General features: G+C 40.6%; 1 protein-coding gene across 1 annotated transcript in view; it reads right to left on the bottom strand.

The window, feature by feature from the left end:
- RASA3 (RAS p21 protein activator 3) overlaps positions 1-21087 on the bottom strand; it is a gene marked incomplete at its 3' end in the record, with an annotated part of 141050 nt that overhangs the window by 58707 nt on the left and 61256 nt on the right. Inside the window, exon 4 of the mRNA XM_082013618.1 lies at positions 13121-13215. Within this exon, the coding sequence (XP_081869744.1) occupies positions 13121-13215 (95 nt within the window). The remainder of the gene's footprint in view (positions 1-13120; positions 13216-21087) is intronic.

The raw sequence follows: 21087 nt of genomic DNA, 5'->3' as shown, positions 1-21087 counted from the left end.
CCAAGAACAACACATGAAAAATTAGTTTTATGCATAGCCAACCATCCTATTCCAACTTAAAACAACGTCAGTCAGTTAATGCAAGTAATTCCAGGAGAATTTTAAAGATTAAGTAATAGCTGTATAGCTAAGGTATTTCACCTACCAGAGAATCCAGATTAGTAGCTATTTCACTAAATTTCAGTGCATAATTCCTTCCGCTATCTTATCTCTGTATGTTTTACTAATTCATAGATATGGAGCATCTGTGGTCTGACAGAAAAATATTTAGCATTTTAAATATTAAGCAAATATCTGCAATACCATCATTGAAACGATATCACATCAGTGTGTTATAAATTAATACCTACATGTTTTAAACAAGTATCAGTAAAACTACACTGGGCAACTATTCAGCCATGTTGCCAGCATTCATAGCATCTACTATTACACAGTCTTCAGCTTCTTACCATCACACTGACATTATTATGACTTGGGCGAAGATGTTATGCTCAAATATGCTAAGAAAATAAAGGCAATCATGAATACAAACTGCATTCCTCTTATTAACTCTATTACATTTCAAAACATGAACATCCACTCCCACTGGCAAAAACTCAGCACCCCTTTTACAATGTATATATAGTAAATGTAAAATACATTTTGTTATTGACCTATTCCGACATACCAGCACTGCCTGATCATCTCCTGCAAATCATTATGGCCAAAATTGAGTCATTCACCTTCATAACCACCTCCCCTCCACCCTTTTCACCAAAGGACCCTAAAATCCACCCTGCTAGTTAGTCAGAGCTCTAATGTGGGTGTCATCTTTGACTCAGATCTACCTCAACTCATACACAAGTGTGTTGCACCCCTTTCCTAAGATCTTCCAGATTTGACCTTTCATCTTTTTGCACCAGAACTCTTGCCAGAGACTTCACTGTCTTATGACTTGTTACAGCAACCTCCTGCTCTATGAGGATGTCTATCCTGCATAACAGAGGAGAGTGAAGATCAAACCCTGGCCTCAAGTTGCACTTGTGCTGTTAAGATCTACTTCTTCTGCAGCAGATTTGTCTGGATGAAAGCTGGTGAGAGCAGTCCAAAGCAGAGTGGGGAATGCAGTAATAATTAAGTAGCATGGACATGCAGAAGATCAGTTCAAGCTCATTCCCTGGTCCTCTTACATTTAGCAGTATAAACAAACACTGATGACTGCCTGAATACTTATCCTGAAGAAGCCTATGAGAGATCGTGTCTCTTACTGCAACAGTCATTCTCTCCCCTTCCTTGTACACCCTTTTCTTGGTATGTTCTTTCTACACTATCTTGAATGCATGCTTCACGCTTTCCGGCATTTCACACTTTCACTCCTCAAGCCTCTATCACCTATTTATACCTTAAATATTCTGACTCAGTAGAATTTTTATCCTGTCCGAGGGCTGAACATAGGCCTTTCAAGTACATGTTGCAGATGATCCTGGTGTTCATCCACAAAACAAGAAAAAAAGACCTCTCCAAGCTGTATAAAAGCCCACGTTGCAGAGGCAGTAGAGCAGCTCACTGGCATTTTTGAACATGTGTGGGAGTTTAAAAAGATGGCTCCTGCCAGTATCTTTTGCATCATTTTAAACAAAATAATAAAAGCAAACAATGCAAAACCCAAACGTTGCATTTAGCTGTCAGATGTCTGATTGTTCCTCCCTTTCAGCAAGACATGAATACTCCTTCACCCTGTCAGTGCACACAAGTGTCAACATTTGTCATTTTCTTCTGAACTAGAAGCCTGTCCTCATGAATAAGAGAAAGATTTCTCTGCACAAACGCATAAAGCCACTTCTAGACCCCCCTCTTTAAGACTCAGTACCACTACAGTGCCTACTGCATCCATGTGTAATAAGGGCTAAGCACACAACCAGCTGAGAACCCCAGTTAAGCAGGTCAGTTTTCTGGCTTTAGTTTTACCACATTCTCCCTTACTCTTCACTGTTCTCTCTTCCACTGGTTACGTTTTATTACAGGAGCTAAACCACAAGTCTCTGGAGAAGAATTATTATGAACCTGTTAAAGCACTGCTGCCATGCTAACTGCATGTTACTTTTACTAGAGAAATCAACCCTAATACAAGTTTTAAAGAAATTAAGAGACAGGAACAGAGATTTAGGGACTCTAGAGAAAATATCCCTTTGTAGAAAAAGAGCAAGAAGGTAAAAGAATGTTTTTATTAAAATAATTCTGCTGATCTTAAACAAAGGCAAGACTGACCTCTCTCAAAAGGAAGAAAGAAAGAAAGCAGGAAAGCAAGCAAGCTCCAGTCACTTAGGTGACTCTAAATGCAAACTTACTTAACAGTGCCAATTTGCTTGATCTCACACAGACTCTGATGGAAGTGCCCTATTTTAGAAATTAAGCTGCAAAAATCATTTTAAGTCAGTAGTACTTCACACGTTTTCCCATCTACGTTAAGTACAAAAATATAGCACTGCCTCCTTTGGGCTGAGAGCCATTTTTTCTTGTAGGTCTCATTTTTCTCTTGTGAAGACTTTGAAAATGGTCAGCTGCTCAAAAGTGACTCAAAGCTTCAGACAGTATGTCCTGGTTTCAGCCAGGGTAGAGTTAATTTTCTTCATAGAAGCTAGCGTGAGGCTATGTTTTGGATTTGGGATGAGAAAATGTTGATAAGGTGCTGATGTTTTGAGTTGTTGCTAAGTAGTCAAGGACAGTCCAGCTTCTCATGCTGGCCTGCAGCGAGCAGGCTGGGGGTGCACGGGAAGCTGGGAGGGGACACAGCTGGGACAGCTGACCCAGGCTGGCCAAAGAGATATTCCATACCATATAACGTCATGCTCAGTATATAAAGCTGGGACGAAGAAGAAGGAAGGAGTGGAGGGACATTCGGAGTTATGGCGTCTGTCTTCCCAAGAAACCATTACGCGTGACGGAGCCCTGCTTCCCTGGAGATGGCTGAACACCTGCCTGCCCATGGGGAGTGGTGAACAAATTCCTTGTTTTGCTTTGCTTGCGTGCGCGGCTTTTGCTTTACTTATTAAACTGTCTTTATCTCAAACCATGAGTTTCCTCACTTTTACTCTTCCAATTCTCTCCCCCGTGCCACCATGGGGGAGTGAGCGAGCGGCTGCCTGGTGCGTAGTTGCCGGCTGGGGCTAAACCACGACACAGTAAAACAGAGGTCATGGGATCATTGGGACCAGCAGCCCTATGACTACTCCCAGAACACCTCCTTGCTTCCAGATAAAAACTCAAATACATTAAAATAAGGCTACAGTAACATACTTGCAGGCTTAATTCACAGAAAATTGAACTCCTACATAAACAGAATGATTTTTTCCCAAATTAATTATATCATTAGGCAAAACATAAGGATTCATCTGAATAAATTTACTCCTGAGCAACGCCATTAGTTGCTTTACAAAATACTGGATAACATATTCTTCAAAGGGAAGACAGAAAACTATACATTGAATCAGTATCACAAAACCAATAGTTAATTGAGCCAACAGAAGGTCAATTGACAACCTATACTGGATTAAATGTACCACAGAAACAGGGAGTTGCCAATTTCTGTATTTACTGAGAATTTATAACAAAGAAATACTTATTTTATTATCAAAAGAACTACTGTGATAATAACAAGAGCCTCCAATTGTACTAGATGAGCACAGTTACTGACAGCATTTACAAGCAGGTAAGATCAGATAATGCGGCAGGATAAAAAGTATGCTGTCCCTGTTTTACAGCTGATGTGATGGCCTGGTCCTGATCAGACAGAATCCCTGTTGCAGAGCCAGAGACTGAGTCTAGGATCAGGCCCAGGCCTGTGTCCTAGCCATAAAGCTTTTTTCCTTCAGCACAGAGAAAAAACTCAGAGAAGACACTGGAGGTTTGACAACTTTGAAGTAGATTGCATTAACTACTAAAAAGATTTACATAAAAAAAAATTTCAGGATGTTCCTAGAAGCAGCTATGCTCATTAGCATACTCTTCGCATTTGGAAGGATAGGACATTTTCAAGGAACAAGCTGAAGGAGTGCCAACTCAACTGCTGAATACTTCCTTTTTCACAAACTCTGGCTGTTATGGATGGGTGGGTTCATAGGTCGTACGTCCTTCCTAATCACATCTAACATCTGAAAAATGGGAGCCGGCTGGCCCCATTATATGTTCTTGATTAAGCCATCAGTAGATTGAATTTCTTGTAGGGAAGTAGGCAGTATTCAAAAGGAAATCAGTAACAAACAAAACTTTTAAAGGGCCTTATTGAGGAAAAAAATTATACTATGCTTGTTAAATATCCCCTTTACTGAAGAATATTAGAATGAAGTTCCGCGCTTGTAACATTGTCATAACGCTAACAGGCATCAGGAAGAATTACACGCACAGTTATCTGAAAAACAAGCTATAACTGATCATAATCTTGAAAAGAAAAGAAAAAGCAGAATCAAAGTCCTGTTTTTACAGATACAGGAAAAGCCCATCTCCAACCACCTCATTTCTCCTTGGAATGCAGCTGTGAGTTACTGTTACTACTGAAACACCAGAAGACAGTTGTAAAGCAAGTAAAAGCATACAAGTGCTACGTACCTGTATCATGTTTCCAGTAGTTGCAGATCAGCAGTTTAATTTAAACGCAGTGTGTTGAACGAGAAAAGAAACACATGACCGCAGATTCTCCTAAATTTATTCTTATGACAAAGTTCTGCCATCCTGGCACGAAGCACTTTTAGCATCTTGAACAAGCAGTGGGCCTGCCTTAGAGGCAGCGTTTGCAAAGTCACCAGAACACCACTGGGAGCCATTTCATGCACGCATTTTGGCCTAGAATCTGACACATGCCATGTGATCCATCGACTGAGTGTCGATTCAGATGCAACATCTGATCTAACTCAAAACAGATGTGATCTGTTTTTTCAGGGAAAGAGTTACAAAAAAGCACCGACAAACACTAGGAACTTCTGTACTCTATCTAAGGCAAATACACCAAAAACTGACAGCCTGACTAAGTACAAAAGACAGGAGCCAAATCTACCCAACTCTCTTAAATCATATCTTTAAGGAAGTATTAACCAGATCTCCATCCTTTTTGTTACTGTGAAACAGTTTTTAGAACTCTGTCACTTTTCAAAAACATCAAAGGAAAAGAACAAGTCTTCACTGTTAATTTTCAACAAAAATACATAAAATAGACAATCTGCTTACTTGGATATTAAACATCAAGTCAATTACCTTCATATACAGGGCTCACACAGCATTATAATTCTCTCTTCTACAAAAGAACAACAGGTGATATCATAAAAACTCCTGAAAAAGATATTGTCTGCTATTAAACCTGCTGGACAAGAGATCTGTCATCACCTACAATTCTACTTCTCACTAGCCTATCCAGCTTTGCTGGAGACTTTCCCCTCCAAGGTGGGAATGCATCTGCATGGAAGTTTTCCAAACATTTATCTCACATGGGGACCCTTATCCCAGCACAGTTTCCCGACCTCATTAGCTTCATAGATCAGCTCAGCTCTGCTTCCTGCATGGGAGTGTAGAAAGAGGGACTGGGACCCACCTTCAGCTCTTTACTCTTCCTCCTGCTGGTACAAAGTGACTGTTGGCTGTCTCACCTCAGCTCTTGGAGGTGGAGGAGGGAAAAGATGAAACAGGGACAGTTGTAGGAGACACTAGCCTAAGCAGGTGACATGAACCATAGCCCATGACTAATGCTAGCTCCTCGTTATTTTGGAATCTCGAATTTAGGATTGTGATACCCCTGGTGTATCACAGTTTGGTTTGGAAAGTTAGTTTACTTTCCCTTTCTGCAAGCTGTCTGGAGAAACGAGCATTGGAAGAACTCCATGCTGCACACTGACCACTCCAAACTATGGGATAACCTGTGCTGTTGCTTTCTCTGACTTCCAAATTTTATTTTAGGATATAGCAAATATTATTGGACAGATCATGTCTACTTTGAAGCCCTCTTAGGCAACTTTCTGAAATGTCACTTTCTGTCACTGGTAAAGCTTAAAAGCAAACAATAAAACTGACCCAAACTCTAAGGGCTCACTAAATGCTGTCCATGAGGGAGTGAGAGTGGAAAGACCAAGGGTGCAGCCACTGCTTTAGGTAAATCCAGCCCTGCAGTATTATCAGCAGCCCACATAAGGTCACAGCCTAACGGCAGGTTCGATAGCAGGAGGAAGAGTTTGTTTACTGTCTGCATTTGCTGCTATAACAGCTTGCTCCTTTCTTTAGCAGAGGGCAGCAGGCAGCTGGGAAATGTATAAGGATCATGCTCCAGATCGCAGCCTGCCTGCTGGACCACAGTGCAGCACACAAGAATCTGGAACAGAATCCAGTCTACTGCTGAGGAAAGTGCAGCAGCTCTAACAAACACTGCATGGATTCATAAATCCTAGGCAAAGCAGAACTGATGTCTGCTTGGTCTCCGTATATGCAAGCGTGTCAGAGTTGACTCAGTAACTGGCAAACATCTTCAAATGGCACAATGTTAGCCTTCCTGTTTCTCTAAAGGAAGAATACCTCCATATGGTCAAAATCCTTATAATTAGTCCTGTTTTCCTCTCAAATACTTTGATGCAATACAATATGTAGATACTGTAAATTAAAGCCACCTGGCTTCCCCCAGACAAACTGCGTTCTGCAGATACAGAATCCAGGTATGTTATTTTGAAATAAATTTATTATGCAGCAGTAGGTGCTCCTTACCACATGCCACATTACCAACTAGCTTTTTAAAAGTAACAGACCAAAACCGGATAGGCTGCCTTACCCCTTTGCGCTGATAAGTCTGAATACAATGCTCTTGCATTCACACAGGGAGGAAGCCTTGCCACAAAGCAGGATCTGGTCAATAACTGGTCTTTTTGTTTATCACAAACATTTTTTTACCATTGTTGATGCATGATTCAGTTCTCTGAAATAATTTTGTCGGTAGGCATGTAGCCTTGAGAATCTTCCTACTCTACCAAAACCGAGATTTCATCTCTTTTCAAAACAACTCAAGAAAGAGAAACCTAAAAGCCACTGTTCATAAAATAGAGGGTAACACCCATTTATTTCCTGTGTGTGGTCGAAAGCTGATACCAAACCTGGAAGCAGCTTCTTCTTTTTACAATTTGCATATACCCATGCTTACAGCAGGTTATACAAAATGCGTCAGTGACTCATCTGTACACTAGAAGCATTTAAATACCTACACAAAGGTAGTTAATGTCAGTGTTGGACAGTGGGCATGCAATGCTCTTAACTGTTTAACAGAGTAGATAATTCTCAGTCAGTCTCTGGAGTGAAACAGCCCTATACAGCTGCTCCTCAAGACAACTTGCTCAACCTAGTTCTTAAGAATATGGGTTTGAAGTAACAATTATCATCAGAGCCATTCCAGTTCAACATGACTTACTCTACATATATAAAAAGCATTGATTTATACAGAACAGGAAGCTACGGGAGAGACAGTGACAACTTCCACACTACTACAAAGGTAGGGTAAAAGAAGATAACAGAGTAACACATTTCCAGCTTCCTCTGCAGATCTGGGATAATCTTCCCTGTCACACAGGACTGAATGGAGAAGAGCTAATTCAAAAGCTTGTGGTGAAACCTTGGCTCTGATGAAGTCATGGCAAAACTCCCAAACTGGCAAGGCCAGGATTTCATTCATGAAGTCTTACACTGGGGACACAGATTCTGCATTCAATGGGAAGGTACTGACAAAGGAAGAGAGGTTTTCTGAGCAGCGCAGAGTGCCCTGGATAGATTCTCCTAGATAATATACAGGCAGCATTTCAGAACCAGTAGTGCTTTCCAGCAGGACAAAGGGATTTTAGGTGTACTCTCCAAACATACCTGTAAGTAATGTTTTCCACTAATGATGTATACTCCACCACATGACACTCCTATCAGTCCATACTCAAGAACAGGCATGTTTAATCAACAATAGCAAAGGCCTGTGTAGGCAAAATGCTAATGTGGTAGAAGGAGGAGGAAGGGCTTTTGGTGTCTGAAGAAAGTACTTCTTAACATCAGTAAATCTTTTGCACAAAGCTTTGAGTACAGAAGGTTAAAATGTGAGACAATTTGCTTCCTTGGTATTGGTTATTTGCCCTTTACATGCCTTTTAAAGTTGATAGCCAAATTTATATGTTTCAGACACATCAAAGTTCTTACAAGGAGGAAGGGGAAATAAGCAACTTTCAAGTTTTTAGGTCAGATTTTTTCACTCCCAACAATGAGTTTTACATAAGAGCTTGAGCATGACTGGCTTTGGAAAAGCACTCCATCATTTAATACTGAGAACTCAGCTGTAAGAGAACATGACCATTTCACGTTTGTCAGTGCTGTGGAGGAAGTAACTCAAAGCACACTTGAAAAGGGGAACTTTTAAAGCAAAAGCCTGCACAGGAAAACATGTCAGGATGATCTAACTCTCCTTGCATTTCTCCCTGACTTTGACATATACAGACTACATGGTTTGGAGTATGCTGGTGTATTTTGATATTAATCAGAACGTCTCTGGTTCTTTAACCACTTCACTGATTACATGCACACAAAGGGTATTTGGGTAGCTAAGCTCAAACTTCACAAAAGAGACTTGAACTATGCAGGGTTGAAGTTGCTGTGAAAAAAAATGAAGGAGAAAACTACTCAAAAACAGGAAAGGCCTTTTAAAGATCGTATGTGCACTTGAGCTTAAATTCCACTGAGAACACATGGACCACTGACAGCATCTGTCATCTACAGCCCCAGGCAAATATCTGAATCAGTTACTGTTGGGTAAACTTCTGTATGTGAAGGAAAGGCAAACATTCATGGATCAACAGCGATGTACACACAATAGCATGGCAATGCTGGCTTCCAGTCCTCAAAAAGCATGAGAATATAGCAGGTCCTGAAAGAGAAATGACTGGTAGAAAAGAGACACATCACATAGAAAGCGTGCAGCATCGTATTCTTACTGACTTCAAACGGCTTAGAACGTTTCATCTTCTGTTGCTGCAGCTGAGGCTGCCTGATTGTTCAAAGCCTATTTCAATGCAAAAGGTAAAACCATTCTCAGTAATGGCTCAATTTCTGTTTTACTTCCCACTGAAATGTTTGGGCGCTTCCACTGTTCAGACACTGGGTATTGAGCTCTGGGCACAGTAACATGCCACTGAGGATTTGGTAGGCTCCATCAGAAGATGGGAACTTAAAATTCCTTCAGCTAAACCTGCACAACCCCACCTGGTTACACCTTCATACTTTCAGAACAAGTTTTCCAGTCTGGAAAGTTAAGCCATGAATTACGCCTTTAACAGCTGCTGTCAAGTTTTATTCTCCACTCTGTATAATAAATCTTCCTGATAGCATTTAACATGTTTTAATATTTTTAGAAAGGTAATATTCAAAAATCATGTAATTTCATATTTGTATGCCAAACACAAATACAACTTTGCTGGAGTTTCATAATTTGTTCTCCAGAGAGCAGCTTGAACTTAACCACTTAAAGCACAACTGTTGTTTCATCACCCAGGCTGCATCTAAACAGCACTTGGGGTATACACTGACAGGACTACAGCAGACTTTGCAATACATTATTTTCAAACTAGCGAGAGCAAAATCAGCCAGTAAGACTTGGGGGTGTTGATTTACCAACAGAATAAAAGCCTGTTGACCCCAAGGTGTCATACAGCACTGTGTTCTGACGGCCACTGTCACCCATCTGCTCAGATGAAGGGAAATTCAGGTATGTTTGATTATTCTGATTATCTCACCTCACTAGTTTGTTAGACAAAATGATGAACAAAAGCCACAAAGGGCTTTGGGCATTACCCAATCTGCACAATCTGCATCTGTGGGCTGAGCAGCTGCGCAGCACCTGTGCAGCTTGGCATGGGACTGCGCACCACACCGAACGGTGGCAGTCGTGGTGAGGTTACAGGCCTCTCAGCAGCTCTTTGCCTAGATGGACAATGCCCTCATTTTTATTTCAAGATGAGCAATCATGCCAGACTCCAGTACATCTTGCTGTCAAGTAATAAATGGACGTGGCATTAAGGCATCTGACAATAATGTTCATATCTGTGTAGGCTGACAATTAACATAGTCCTGCTGCCAGTAACATCCTCGTCTGCCATAAAGTTTATCAAGTCATAATCTCACCTTGCACTCCTGACAATATGAAACATCTTTACAAGACAGTGAAAATTAGCAACACTGGAAAAACATAAAACTGCATGCAGAGCTTCAAGCTAAACACCTTGGCAACTATGTCTGATGGAGTTATACAACATTACCACTTGTACTTTAATTTTTTTTTAAATATATAGGCTTATTTATTTTGTACAGCATCAGAATAAAGTTATAGCTTCTATCCCAAGTAAAATTTGAGAAAACATCACAAAAATATTAAGAAATCCACTCAAATTCCATTAACACTAGAGTTCTATTTGTTTGTTGTATTATTTTGCACTCGTGACAAAAGAGAGGAATCTCCACATCACATACGATTCGCCCTCTATGTATGAAGACAGAAAACAGTATCGCCATTTGAAAATTTGTACATTTCTGTAACTCATACAAAGTAAGGTCCAAACCATGTCAAGAACAAAATTTTAAATTCTACTCATTAAACTTCTAACAGACAGCTCAAAATACCAGTTCTTACATCAGAAATGTTATTACTCATGATTCCAAATCAGTCCTTCTGTTCTGAAAAATGAGGCCAAATGGGTGCCAGAACTGAGCATCTGAGAACCACAGCACCCAAGATCAGTAATATTTCAATAATCCATTGATTTTAAACTGGTGTTCAGTTTCTGACTGTGCTGACTGTCCTGCTTAAAACATGGATATTTTCAGGCTGTGCACACAGAAAGAAAAGTCCTATACAGGCTTATCACTGTCACCCAGTTTCTTTCATGTCACAGCCTAACGAATGAGAAAGAATTAGAAACATGGTCTCTCTGATATTTTTTTTTAAATTCCTCACTCTGATTTGTATGACCTCAAACAAGTCACATTCTTTTTGACACTTACTTCTCACTGTATTCCAAGTGTGACAGTAGCTTACCTCAACACGGTGCTGTGATGCACAACTAAATAGCCATGAAGTGCTCTACAACATGGAAAATAGTATTAAGGCCACTAGCTGACAAAATCAGAAGTAAAATGCAGGAGTTCCCTGGCACACAACTCAATGTTTAATCCACTAGATTATGTGGGCAATGAGGACAAGTGCTAGAATGATAAAATTGATAGTTAGCACATTAAAATTGCTTTTTGACTACTAGTATGTGCACAATTCACTGCAAATGTTAACTATTTACAATTTCTTAACTTATTTTCCTTAAAATTGGAGAAAATGGAATAACATTGTGTAAATACTTAATCATTGATACAGATATTCTTTTTTTTCTTATAAATGAAAACGCATTTAGAAAAAGATACAACTGAGATAGCACAAATGTAAAAAAATACAAACACAGAAATACTCCTTCACCTGGCTGTCTTCACTTGTATAAGAACCTGTACAAAATATCTGCAGATCTGCTCCCACTACTATAGAAAATACAAAGCCCTCTTGCAGATTTCTTAACATAAAGACTGTGGGACATCTAAGTAAATGGGTAAAATCATAGCGCTGTTCATATTTACATTAGTTGTAATAAATGCTTATCATGGAGCACAGAAAAAGCTTTTAACAGTTGGGCTCTTGTAAAGATACAAACAGCGGAAGTGATAAACTGTATAAACAATTACAAAGAGAAAGAACATACTTTCTGGCAAATATTGTGCTCCTCACCTCTCCAAAAGCTAGAGCTGCCTGCAAGTCTTTCTGTTATGAGTTTACAGCTTACATTACTGGTGCTGTCTTGAAAACACCCTGGTCTAAAAAGTTTCCACAAGCTTAGTCTGTGTAAATATTGTAACAAAATAAACAATGCAGAAGCTTATCCAAATATTGGCCTTCTTCAACTGATAAATTACAAAGGGAAGGTTTTCATATCCTGCAGGAAATAAACACTAAATCTATTGTTTTAAAGTCACTGTCATAAGAGGCTTTGGGGTAAGAAGAAAGGGAGACCAGGGTAAACAGAACAAACCTCAAAGTTAGAAGGCTGTTAAAGAGCCTTTCCATCACCATGGGCATTGAAATGTGGCATTAAAGAGGATCAATATTTTACAAGAGAATGTTACAGACTGAACAGGCTGTCATGAGGCTTTCTTTGCATCACATGCACAACAGTGTATTATTTGTCTCTCCAAACAAACAGAAAACCTAAGCATGTTGGAATGGATATGCATTTTAAGTGTCATTTTATGACCTGGTATGTGCAGACGTGCATGCAGACCAAAAAGACGAGACATTATGTCCAATCATACCACACAGCAATATCTAAGCAGTATTTCCCCTGGCATTTATTGGAGACTGTTGCACAGGTCAGCCATTCATGTCTGTGACCTCCTAAGCAAATAGTGTGGTTTGAAAGTGACCTGCAATATATATGTAAAGAAAAAAAAAAAAAAGTAGCTGATTTATATTAACTTAGAAAATAGAATCTGCTTCAAAAGAGGGTAAGTACAAAAAAAGAGGAGTCTCACTGAGCACCAAAATCTGCAAAGTACCAAACCCTAAATGGAGCTGAAGTGACACAATTATCAGCATTGCCATGGTTTCAAGCAGGGCCTAGAAATACGGCAAGGAGTGTTTTTTTCATCAGAGATGTACTTGTTGCTATTCCTGTGACAACCTGCCTACAAAATTATTTAAAATAGTACCTGCAGATACTATTTTCAAGCTGGTTCCGTTCCCTAAGGAATCAACAGTTATTTATAGGGTTTTGAAGTTATGTGATACCTGAGATAACCACACCGCTCCTTGTATCAGTCACCCTGATAGCTCACACAGTTTTAATTATTTCTGTAGGCAGAATCCTGGCCCCATTGATTTACACACACTCGTAATTCACCCTGCACACACACAAGTTGCAAGTAACCAAAAACCTAAACCATACTAATGAGCAATGCTTCCTTTTTGTAGGGAAGCAACACATCTGTCCTAGAGCCATGGAACCCATAAAGCCCTCATGGCCCTGTTACAGATACTCCTTTGCCAAGATAATCTCACCTGTACTTCTGAATCAGCATCAACATGCTGGAGTTGAAACCAGGTGTCTCTGTTATGATACTTCTGCAGGTCTTCCTTCTGTATAGCTACCTTTCCTGGAAATAAAACAAACCAGAGGCACAGTTTAAGACATGCTATAGCTCCCCCAAAGTACATTTACATCAAAAACAAGTTTTAAAACACTGATTTAAGGACTGTCCTACTCAAGAAAGGCTTCAGAGCAAGAAAAGATTTCTTCAGGGCATACTTCTTTACACAATACATAATTCTTTCTGATGAGTAGCTTTTTCCACTTAATATTGTGAAAGATTTTAAAATTCCTAATGTCATACTCACCTAACAGACTGAAGCACTGGGCTTTGTGGACAAGCTTATAAGTATGCTTACAATAAAAATATTGTAATTACTTCTTAGATATGAGAATGAAACTTGTGGCAGGAAAAGCTCAAAAATTGTTGGAGAAAGATTTTTGAAGCAGATGTCTATAACAATCCCCAAAGAAAGTTCCATGCATGGGGTTATTGCTAACAGTATTTTAGGATGAGGCTTTTCACTACATATTTTTGTAGGAGAAGGGCAGCAACTAGAGATGTCAAGTCATAGCAGATTCCCAGATCTGCATCTTGAAGCCATGCTGACCTACCTCCCTCACCCAAATCTTCCAGAGTTTGCATTCTGCAACCCAGAGCCACCCAAGTACTACCCCTGACTGTATAGAGAAAAATGACAATAGAGCTTTTCCTGCCGCCTTTTTAACTCCCTCTTTCCCCTACCAAATTAGCTGTTTTGGTAGTTATGGCAACACTAGCCAGTTCCATGCTGTGAACTAATGTACATGCATGCTAAGGGCTAATATATATATATATAAAGCTGAAATTTTTATCTTGCCCAGTCTTTCTCAGGCATTATGTAAAGCACTCTCTGAGGGGCAATGAAACTTTTTCCAAGCGTCTGTCTTTGTGTATACAAAGCAGAGCATGGCATGCCTGAGGAGCACGTGATCCTCAGAAAGCAGCTTTGGGCTGGGTGGTTCCCCAGGCACTGAGCAAAGCTGCATGTTCAAAATGAAAGAATCCAGGACAGTCAGAGACATTCATGAGGCTTGAGAAAGCTGGTTTTTTGGCAATGTGGTTTGGTAGCAGACTTCCTCTACTACAGTGAGTTGCTCACACACACTTTGCAACCACTGCTTTGCTATAGGAACACAGACTTCCTTTAACCAAACCCTGCTAGATACAATATACCGGCAGACAGAGTCTTAATGAGAGAGAGAGATTTCCAAGGCTTCCTAAACCCATGCAATTTGGCCAGAGGTCAGTAATACATTATCCCAGCATATGCTAACAGGACATATTCACATACACACACAAAAAATCGTCCACACAATGGAAGACTACAAAAATGACAAACACAAAGCATTCTCCCTTCTGAAATTTAAAAGCTTACACAAGTCTCAGCAGTAAGTTACTACATGCCAGTGTTCCCTCAAATTTTGGCCTTTTACTTTAGGTGTTGTTGGATGGCTCCACCCAGCCTGCCTGTTTGCTGGGCTGCTGCTGCATTCTTCTGTCACCCTCAGGCTGCTTCTGGTGACAGTTCCCAGATTCCCAGTCCCAGTTTCTAAACTACTTTGCCTTCCTTCCACAGCTGCCCTCCATAGTATCTGCCAGAGTTTCTGCTCTGGCTTCCACAGAGCTGCTGACCCATTACTCCCAAGTCTTGCCCATTCTGCCCTCAGTGCTCTCCTCCCCCATCTTGTCCTTTAGAGACTACGACATCCATCTCCTGCCAAACATGAAACTAGAGATTAATGAGGCAGATACATTACCAGGCTCTTTATTGGATATGTAGAGCAAGAGACTTGAAACTTCTTAGACAATCAATAATTAAATTATACAAACCTACAAAATAATATGTCAGAAAGGGTAAATAAGACATCTGAACTGCGCTGAATAATAACACCAAGTTACATGGCTGAGAATCTCTGTAATGATGGCTGTGTATTTTCAAAGTTTCTACTTTTATTTTCGAACCACAGCAGTTTGTGGGCAACCTAGTTTTTCTAAAACATTTTGAGAGAGGAGTACATTTAAACGCATGATCTCCCAATAATTGCTTCGGATCTCATTTGAAATTGTTTACTTTCACTGCTTGCTATCCTCACTGTACTCTTTAATCTCTTGCAGAAATCCTCCAGCCCACTGCAGTGTAACATGCACTTCCCAAGCAGTGTTGCCTGTATCTTTCAATCAGTTTCATTCGCAGTCACCTCTCATGCAGGGAACGTCCTTGCGGAAAACTCAAGGACAATTTCATCAACATCTGCGCCTGTATATAGCATAAATGGCGTTATCACTGTCCCCTCTTTCAACAGGGAGTTACACTGCTCTCTACATCAAAGATGGCAAGATAACCCAGGCAGGTCTGACCGCAGTCAGTATGTAATTGCAGGACAAAGTGTTTGGAGGCAATGGTACATGCCTCCAGCTCCAAGAGGGTTAACATGGTGGTACAACTGTTTTGATTAGGAAACTGTTTGAACAGCACTGTTTGCTCTGCACACAAGCAAGTCTTATTAATGAGTGAAACTTATTGACTGCGCTGGCTGGAATCCAGGGTTTTTCCACTGTATACCAAATGATCCACAAAGGAGAGAAATCTACTAGGGGAAAAAAAAGGGGGGGTAGAGATAAAAAAAAGGGCCTACACTTTGACTAGTCTAAACACATACAAAAGTATATTACTGATAGGGCAGATTGTTTGATTTGCCCTATTAAAACAATTCTCTGTGTACAGGAGCGCCCTGCACAACCTCTGTTTATAACTTTCTGCCCGTACCAGCCATGCCCATATGCTCACCCAACCCACACTCCTCCTCCTCCTCTTCTTCAGGCCCACGTAAGGCACAGTGCGGGTGCTGAGCACAGACAGGTCCTGCCCTCCTCTATACAGACCAATGCCTGAGCTGGCTGACACAACTTCTAGCCTCACCAGCACTACGTTAAATCTAGGCCAATAATCACAAGCTGTTGGCACCTGTCATTCGACCTGACACGACACGATAAGGGCCTACAATTCTCCTTGAAGATAAATCTGACACAAGAGGTCAGAAAGGTTTACCATCACTCATTTACAGGACATTTTCCTCTTTGTGGTTCCTCAGCGCACTCCCAAACTCGAGCCCATTGTCCCGTGCTCTTTCTCAAGACTTGGGTGGCTGCCAGGCAGCAGTGAGAGACTCCAAAACTTGCACCTGAGGCACCCAGCCACTCCTGCCAGTTTCCTCAGAGCCGCCCCAGGCTGCAGAGAGTCTGAGTCTGTTTCAGCTTTTAGACACTGTATGGGAGGAGGCGGGAAACAGCAGAGCACGCTGAACAGTATAAAGTGTAATTTCAAAACTTAGTTAAGTTACATTTTTAAAGTTAGATTCTCAGCAATAAGGCCACCAACGATGAGGTGAAAGCATTCTTCTCATCTGAACTAATTTCCTTCCAAAGTCTGAGACTCACCAGGACCTCAGATTGGGGGAAGGTAGGGAAACCCCACACACTCCTGCATGTTTTTCACCCATATGACAGCAACTTCCCTATGTTCCCCGAGTTCAGACTGAACAGATCTTCACTGGCACATTTAAATCCTAAGCCCTGTGTTCAAAACAAAGATGCTACATGCCTCACCTGACCCCTTCCCTCTGTGAATCTCTCTTTAGGGAAAAAAGCAATCTACCAACAACCTATTATTTCAAACATGTAGCCAGCTCATGGAGGAATGAAGTCACTACCCAGGGCCTGGATGGTCCTAAGGGTGCAAATTCCACTTTACAATCCCTGGTGCAAACTGATTTAAAAGCCTCCTACTTTCCTCACCTGTGCACCTCTGTCCCTGTGGCAGCCTGTACTGAAACTGTTGAGGAAACTGATCCAAACCAAAAAGCACCAAACAATGAAAATAAACATTCTGGGAGAGGAGAAGGGAGGAAGAAGTAAGTTTCAGAGGTCATGTGTGGGTGTTGTTGGCATTTTTAACACACACATCATTTCAGCTGACCTGTTTTACACCTTCCCCACTCAAGAGTCACATTAACACAGCTAGAAGATAGGAGATAGCAGAAGGTCAGTAATTTGGACGCAGAGACAGAAATATGCAACAGAGATGGCTACGGATTTCTGGCTTCACTGCTGGGGAAAGTGTTTGTGGAAGCACTGCACCCTCAAGTGCCCGTCCCTCACTCAAGTTTCAAAAGCTCTTCCCAGGCAAGTCAATGCAGTCCATTAGCTTGTCCCTGGACGTGCCTCAGCTTGTTAACTCAGGGTCTAACATTTCCATACAAAGGCTAACGGAGTTGATAATTTGGTTCAGGCAGTCTCCATCCAGTCAGAACTACCTTCTGTCTTGATTACCTGTTGGTGACAAAAGGATTAGGGACCAGTTTGAGGATTACATCTCACCTTTTAATACTCGTTCACCAGTTTGCAGTGTTTGCTTCACAGCTGAGATATATGAATATTTATGTCAAATGCTAGATTAGTAGAAGATATATTCCTTTACCAAAAAAGAAGTCAGACAGCAATAGGACAGGTGTTTGTAATTTTAAAAGGGCATGAGGCTCCACCTGAAAAATGATCCAACAGTTATTTTGCAGAACCCTAAAAACAGAGCATTTCAGGAGCTCTTGTATCTTCTCTTTAAGTTATCTTTATCTTGGAATACTCACACAGTGAAAACCACAGAACTTTGCATATTGCTGCCAAGTGAGCTGAAGCAATATAATGTAATATTTTTAATACAACATCCTCCATTAACACTGACTACACTATAGTTAATTTATAGCAAAGGGTTAGGTCTGAGTCACATGTTAAAAGGTCCCAAATGATTAATTCATTCAGACTTCTCTACGCTCTGAGCAGAGACTACTTTGCCTCCTACGCACTAGAATATTAGGCAGTAAGAGGACATGGAAGCTAGTTCAGAAGTTGCTTCATGCTAACATATTAAGTGCACAGACACACTATATCAATGAATTTATTTAAAATAACTGATATGAAAGTGCACAAGGAGAGTCACTTTCAATAGCTGGAAAGACTAAGGACAAATTGGAATTGATTTTAATCAACGTTTTAGGCAGTGAAAGCCTTATGAAACTTTAATTACCTTGAAACCTCCAACCAAGAAGCACTGCTACTGTTCCAGAGCACCTAAAATTCTGTAATTACCTCTATGAAAGGTTATTTGTCATCAAATACACAGAAAATTTTCAATATAAAAAGGGCTATATGCCTCCCTTATTCAAGAACAGCACAAATTCACCTCACCCCTCCCATAACACAGAAAAAGACTGAAACAAGCAATCTCCCTACTTGAGGATTAGAAAGATAAGGATGAAAATTAGGGGTAACATAAGGCGTCAGAGCCTTAAAAGCAGCAGAATGGCTCCCTCCTGGCTCCTGTGAAGTGCACCATGAAGCACAAGCACTATTAGACCACCTGCTATCATGGGTAAGAATTGGTGATAATAATGGCAGAACACAGCAGCAGTGCATCCTACATCCATCAGAGTACTGATGTGCACTATATTTATGACCCCAGTTTTGTTTGGATTTTGTCTAACTAGTCCAAATGTAATAAGAATGTCACTTACAAATCTTCTTCCCCTTCATGGGATTTATCTTGGATAATAAGGCAGAGAAAAGTAGGCTGTGGATAAGACATAACTTCTATCCTTAAAAGAAGCAAGCTGCAGCATTGCATGGACTATCCTCTATCAGGGTAGTTTTGCTGGCCACAATCCTAAAGACCTTGCCTGGCTTACATCGCAATTTCTACTCTCCCTTCCTGTTAAAAAGAAAATACCTACCCAACCACACCTCTGGCACCAAGTCTGTGCCAGCTGCTCTCTGAGCCCTTAAAATGCCCACACATTTGAAAAAGGTGGTATAGCCCATGGCTGGTTGCAATGGGAGAGCAGTCCTAAAATCTAGACTTGCAGTCACTGTTGTCTGCCTTACAGTAGGCACCAAGACCCTGAGCATGCTGCCTGCACTGAACAACCATCTCCTTCATCCCTTCCATCACCAGCCGCTTCCAGGTACTGCCACCAGAAGCCACTGCTACTGCATCTTCTTCACAGTCCCAGTCTTTGCTCAGTTCAAGCGAGGCATAAACCAGAGACTGCTCAACATCTGCTAGGGCTGAGATAAATCAAGTACTGCAGAAAATACAGAAAGCCCAGCTCAAACTATAGCAGTCAGAGGTAAGCTAGGAGGATGGATCTGTGATAATATTCCAAACACAGATAGTATTAACACTGTCATTTGGTAAGGAAGGGGGTTGCATGAAAGGACAAAGTTCTAGCATGTTATGCTCAGCAGTTTTGTTTACAATATGTGTACTTGCAGGAGGAAAAAGGAAAAATACGTATTTTTGAAAGCTCAACTTTGTTTTCCTGCTTTTGTTACCATCTGTTATGCTAAAAGATGTTGTGAATGCATCCTAACAATTTATCTTATGCAGAAAGTATTTATTTTAGGCTTTCTATGCAACTGTAGAGAATCTCCTCAGGATAATTCTAGTTTATAGCTTCTTGAAACTTGTCATTGTGGGACAGAGTCATCTGTTTCCTTTATTTCATTAGTAGCTATATTTATACCATACTGGGTAGATATTATTCCCATGTCATCCAACATTACATCACGGAAACAGTAAACCAAACTGTGACTGCTGCCTAAGCCATGGTCGGGGTGCATGAAACAGAAGAACACCATTTTCTATTAAAATCTTGAGCTCTGCTTCACGCTGTATTGGAAGATTTTTCCTCCACTTACCTAGCAAGAAGCATAGTTTAACAGAGATGATTCTTTTCCAATTTTTCTTTTATATCAATAAAATAATCAAAAGGTGATACTTCCACTGCATTTGGCAACAGTTACCTAAATAAGGGTAGATGGTTTGCTTGGACATTTGGTAATAAATGATGGCAACTCTACTAACACACCTCCTCAACTTTGGAAACAGTCATTAACAAAGGCACAGGCACCTCAAACATGCAAGCCTCAAACAACTTTCAATTCCAGGGTGTTTTTATTCTGTGGGAGTGTTCATAAGCTATTATCTGGTTTCATCTACTTTAGACAAGAGCAGCTAAGTTTCATTACCTCCAAAGGCAAATTTGTTTTATTGCCTTACTTCAGCTCACCTAGTATTAAGCAGGAACAGTTACAATCTGCCAGGATACAATGGCCACACAAGTTTCAATTTGTTGTAGAACACACCTAATAACCTCTATGAAGGTTACTTACAGCAGTTAAGTTATAGGAAATGTAATTAACAGAATCACTTGCTAGTCTTCTCCCTGCTGGCTTTCTGCTCCTTCACTGAAGGTCTTAGGCATTTTACATCTGTGCGTTATTCAGTACCATTCCATCCCATCCCTGTCAGCAAGGCAACCAAGCCTCCCCCTTAGCCAGGAGTACCACAAACTTACAGCAGAAAGTTCTTGCTCCCCAATGTAGTACAGGAGCCAAGATCTGATACAGTCAATTTACTTCTTCCCCTCAGAACTTCACAGGGGGTGCATTTTGTTCTGTTAAGGTTCCTGCTTAGCACAGATATTAGCAAGTAAGATACATGCATCTGTTACCAAAACAAATTAAGTGCTGGGATGAAAGAAAACCAAACATGTGATTTGTGATTTAAGTAGAGGATAAACAATTGTGTAGTTATCACCTGAAGGGCATATGATATTAACTATTCTCTGAGTGCAGTGTTAAATGACTTGGTGTAGCACATTTCCTGTTTTTTAACTGATCTGTATGTTCAAGGTCACAGCCTGGCAGCCTGAACTGTTCATTGCACACCTAGGAGAATACCAGCTCAGGACTTATTGTAGAGACTGTTTTCTTCACTAAATCTAGCTCAATTATTAAAGGGTGAGAAAAGCCTTCTGTCACACTGTATTGGCACAGCTTGCC

Source organism: Phaethon aethereus (genome assembly GCF_964289735.1).
Source record: "Phaethon aethereus genome assembly, chromosome: 1".
Classification (NCBI taxonomy): domain Eukaryota; kingdom Metazoa; phylum Chordata; class Aves; order Phaethontiformes; family Phaethontidae; genus Phaethon; species Phaethon aethereus.
This window is presented reverse-complemented; position numbering and strand designations above follow the sequence as displayed.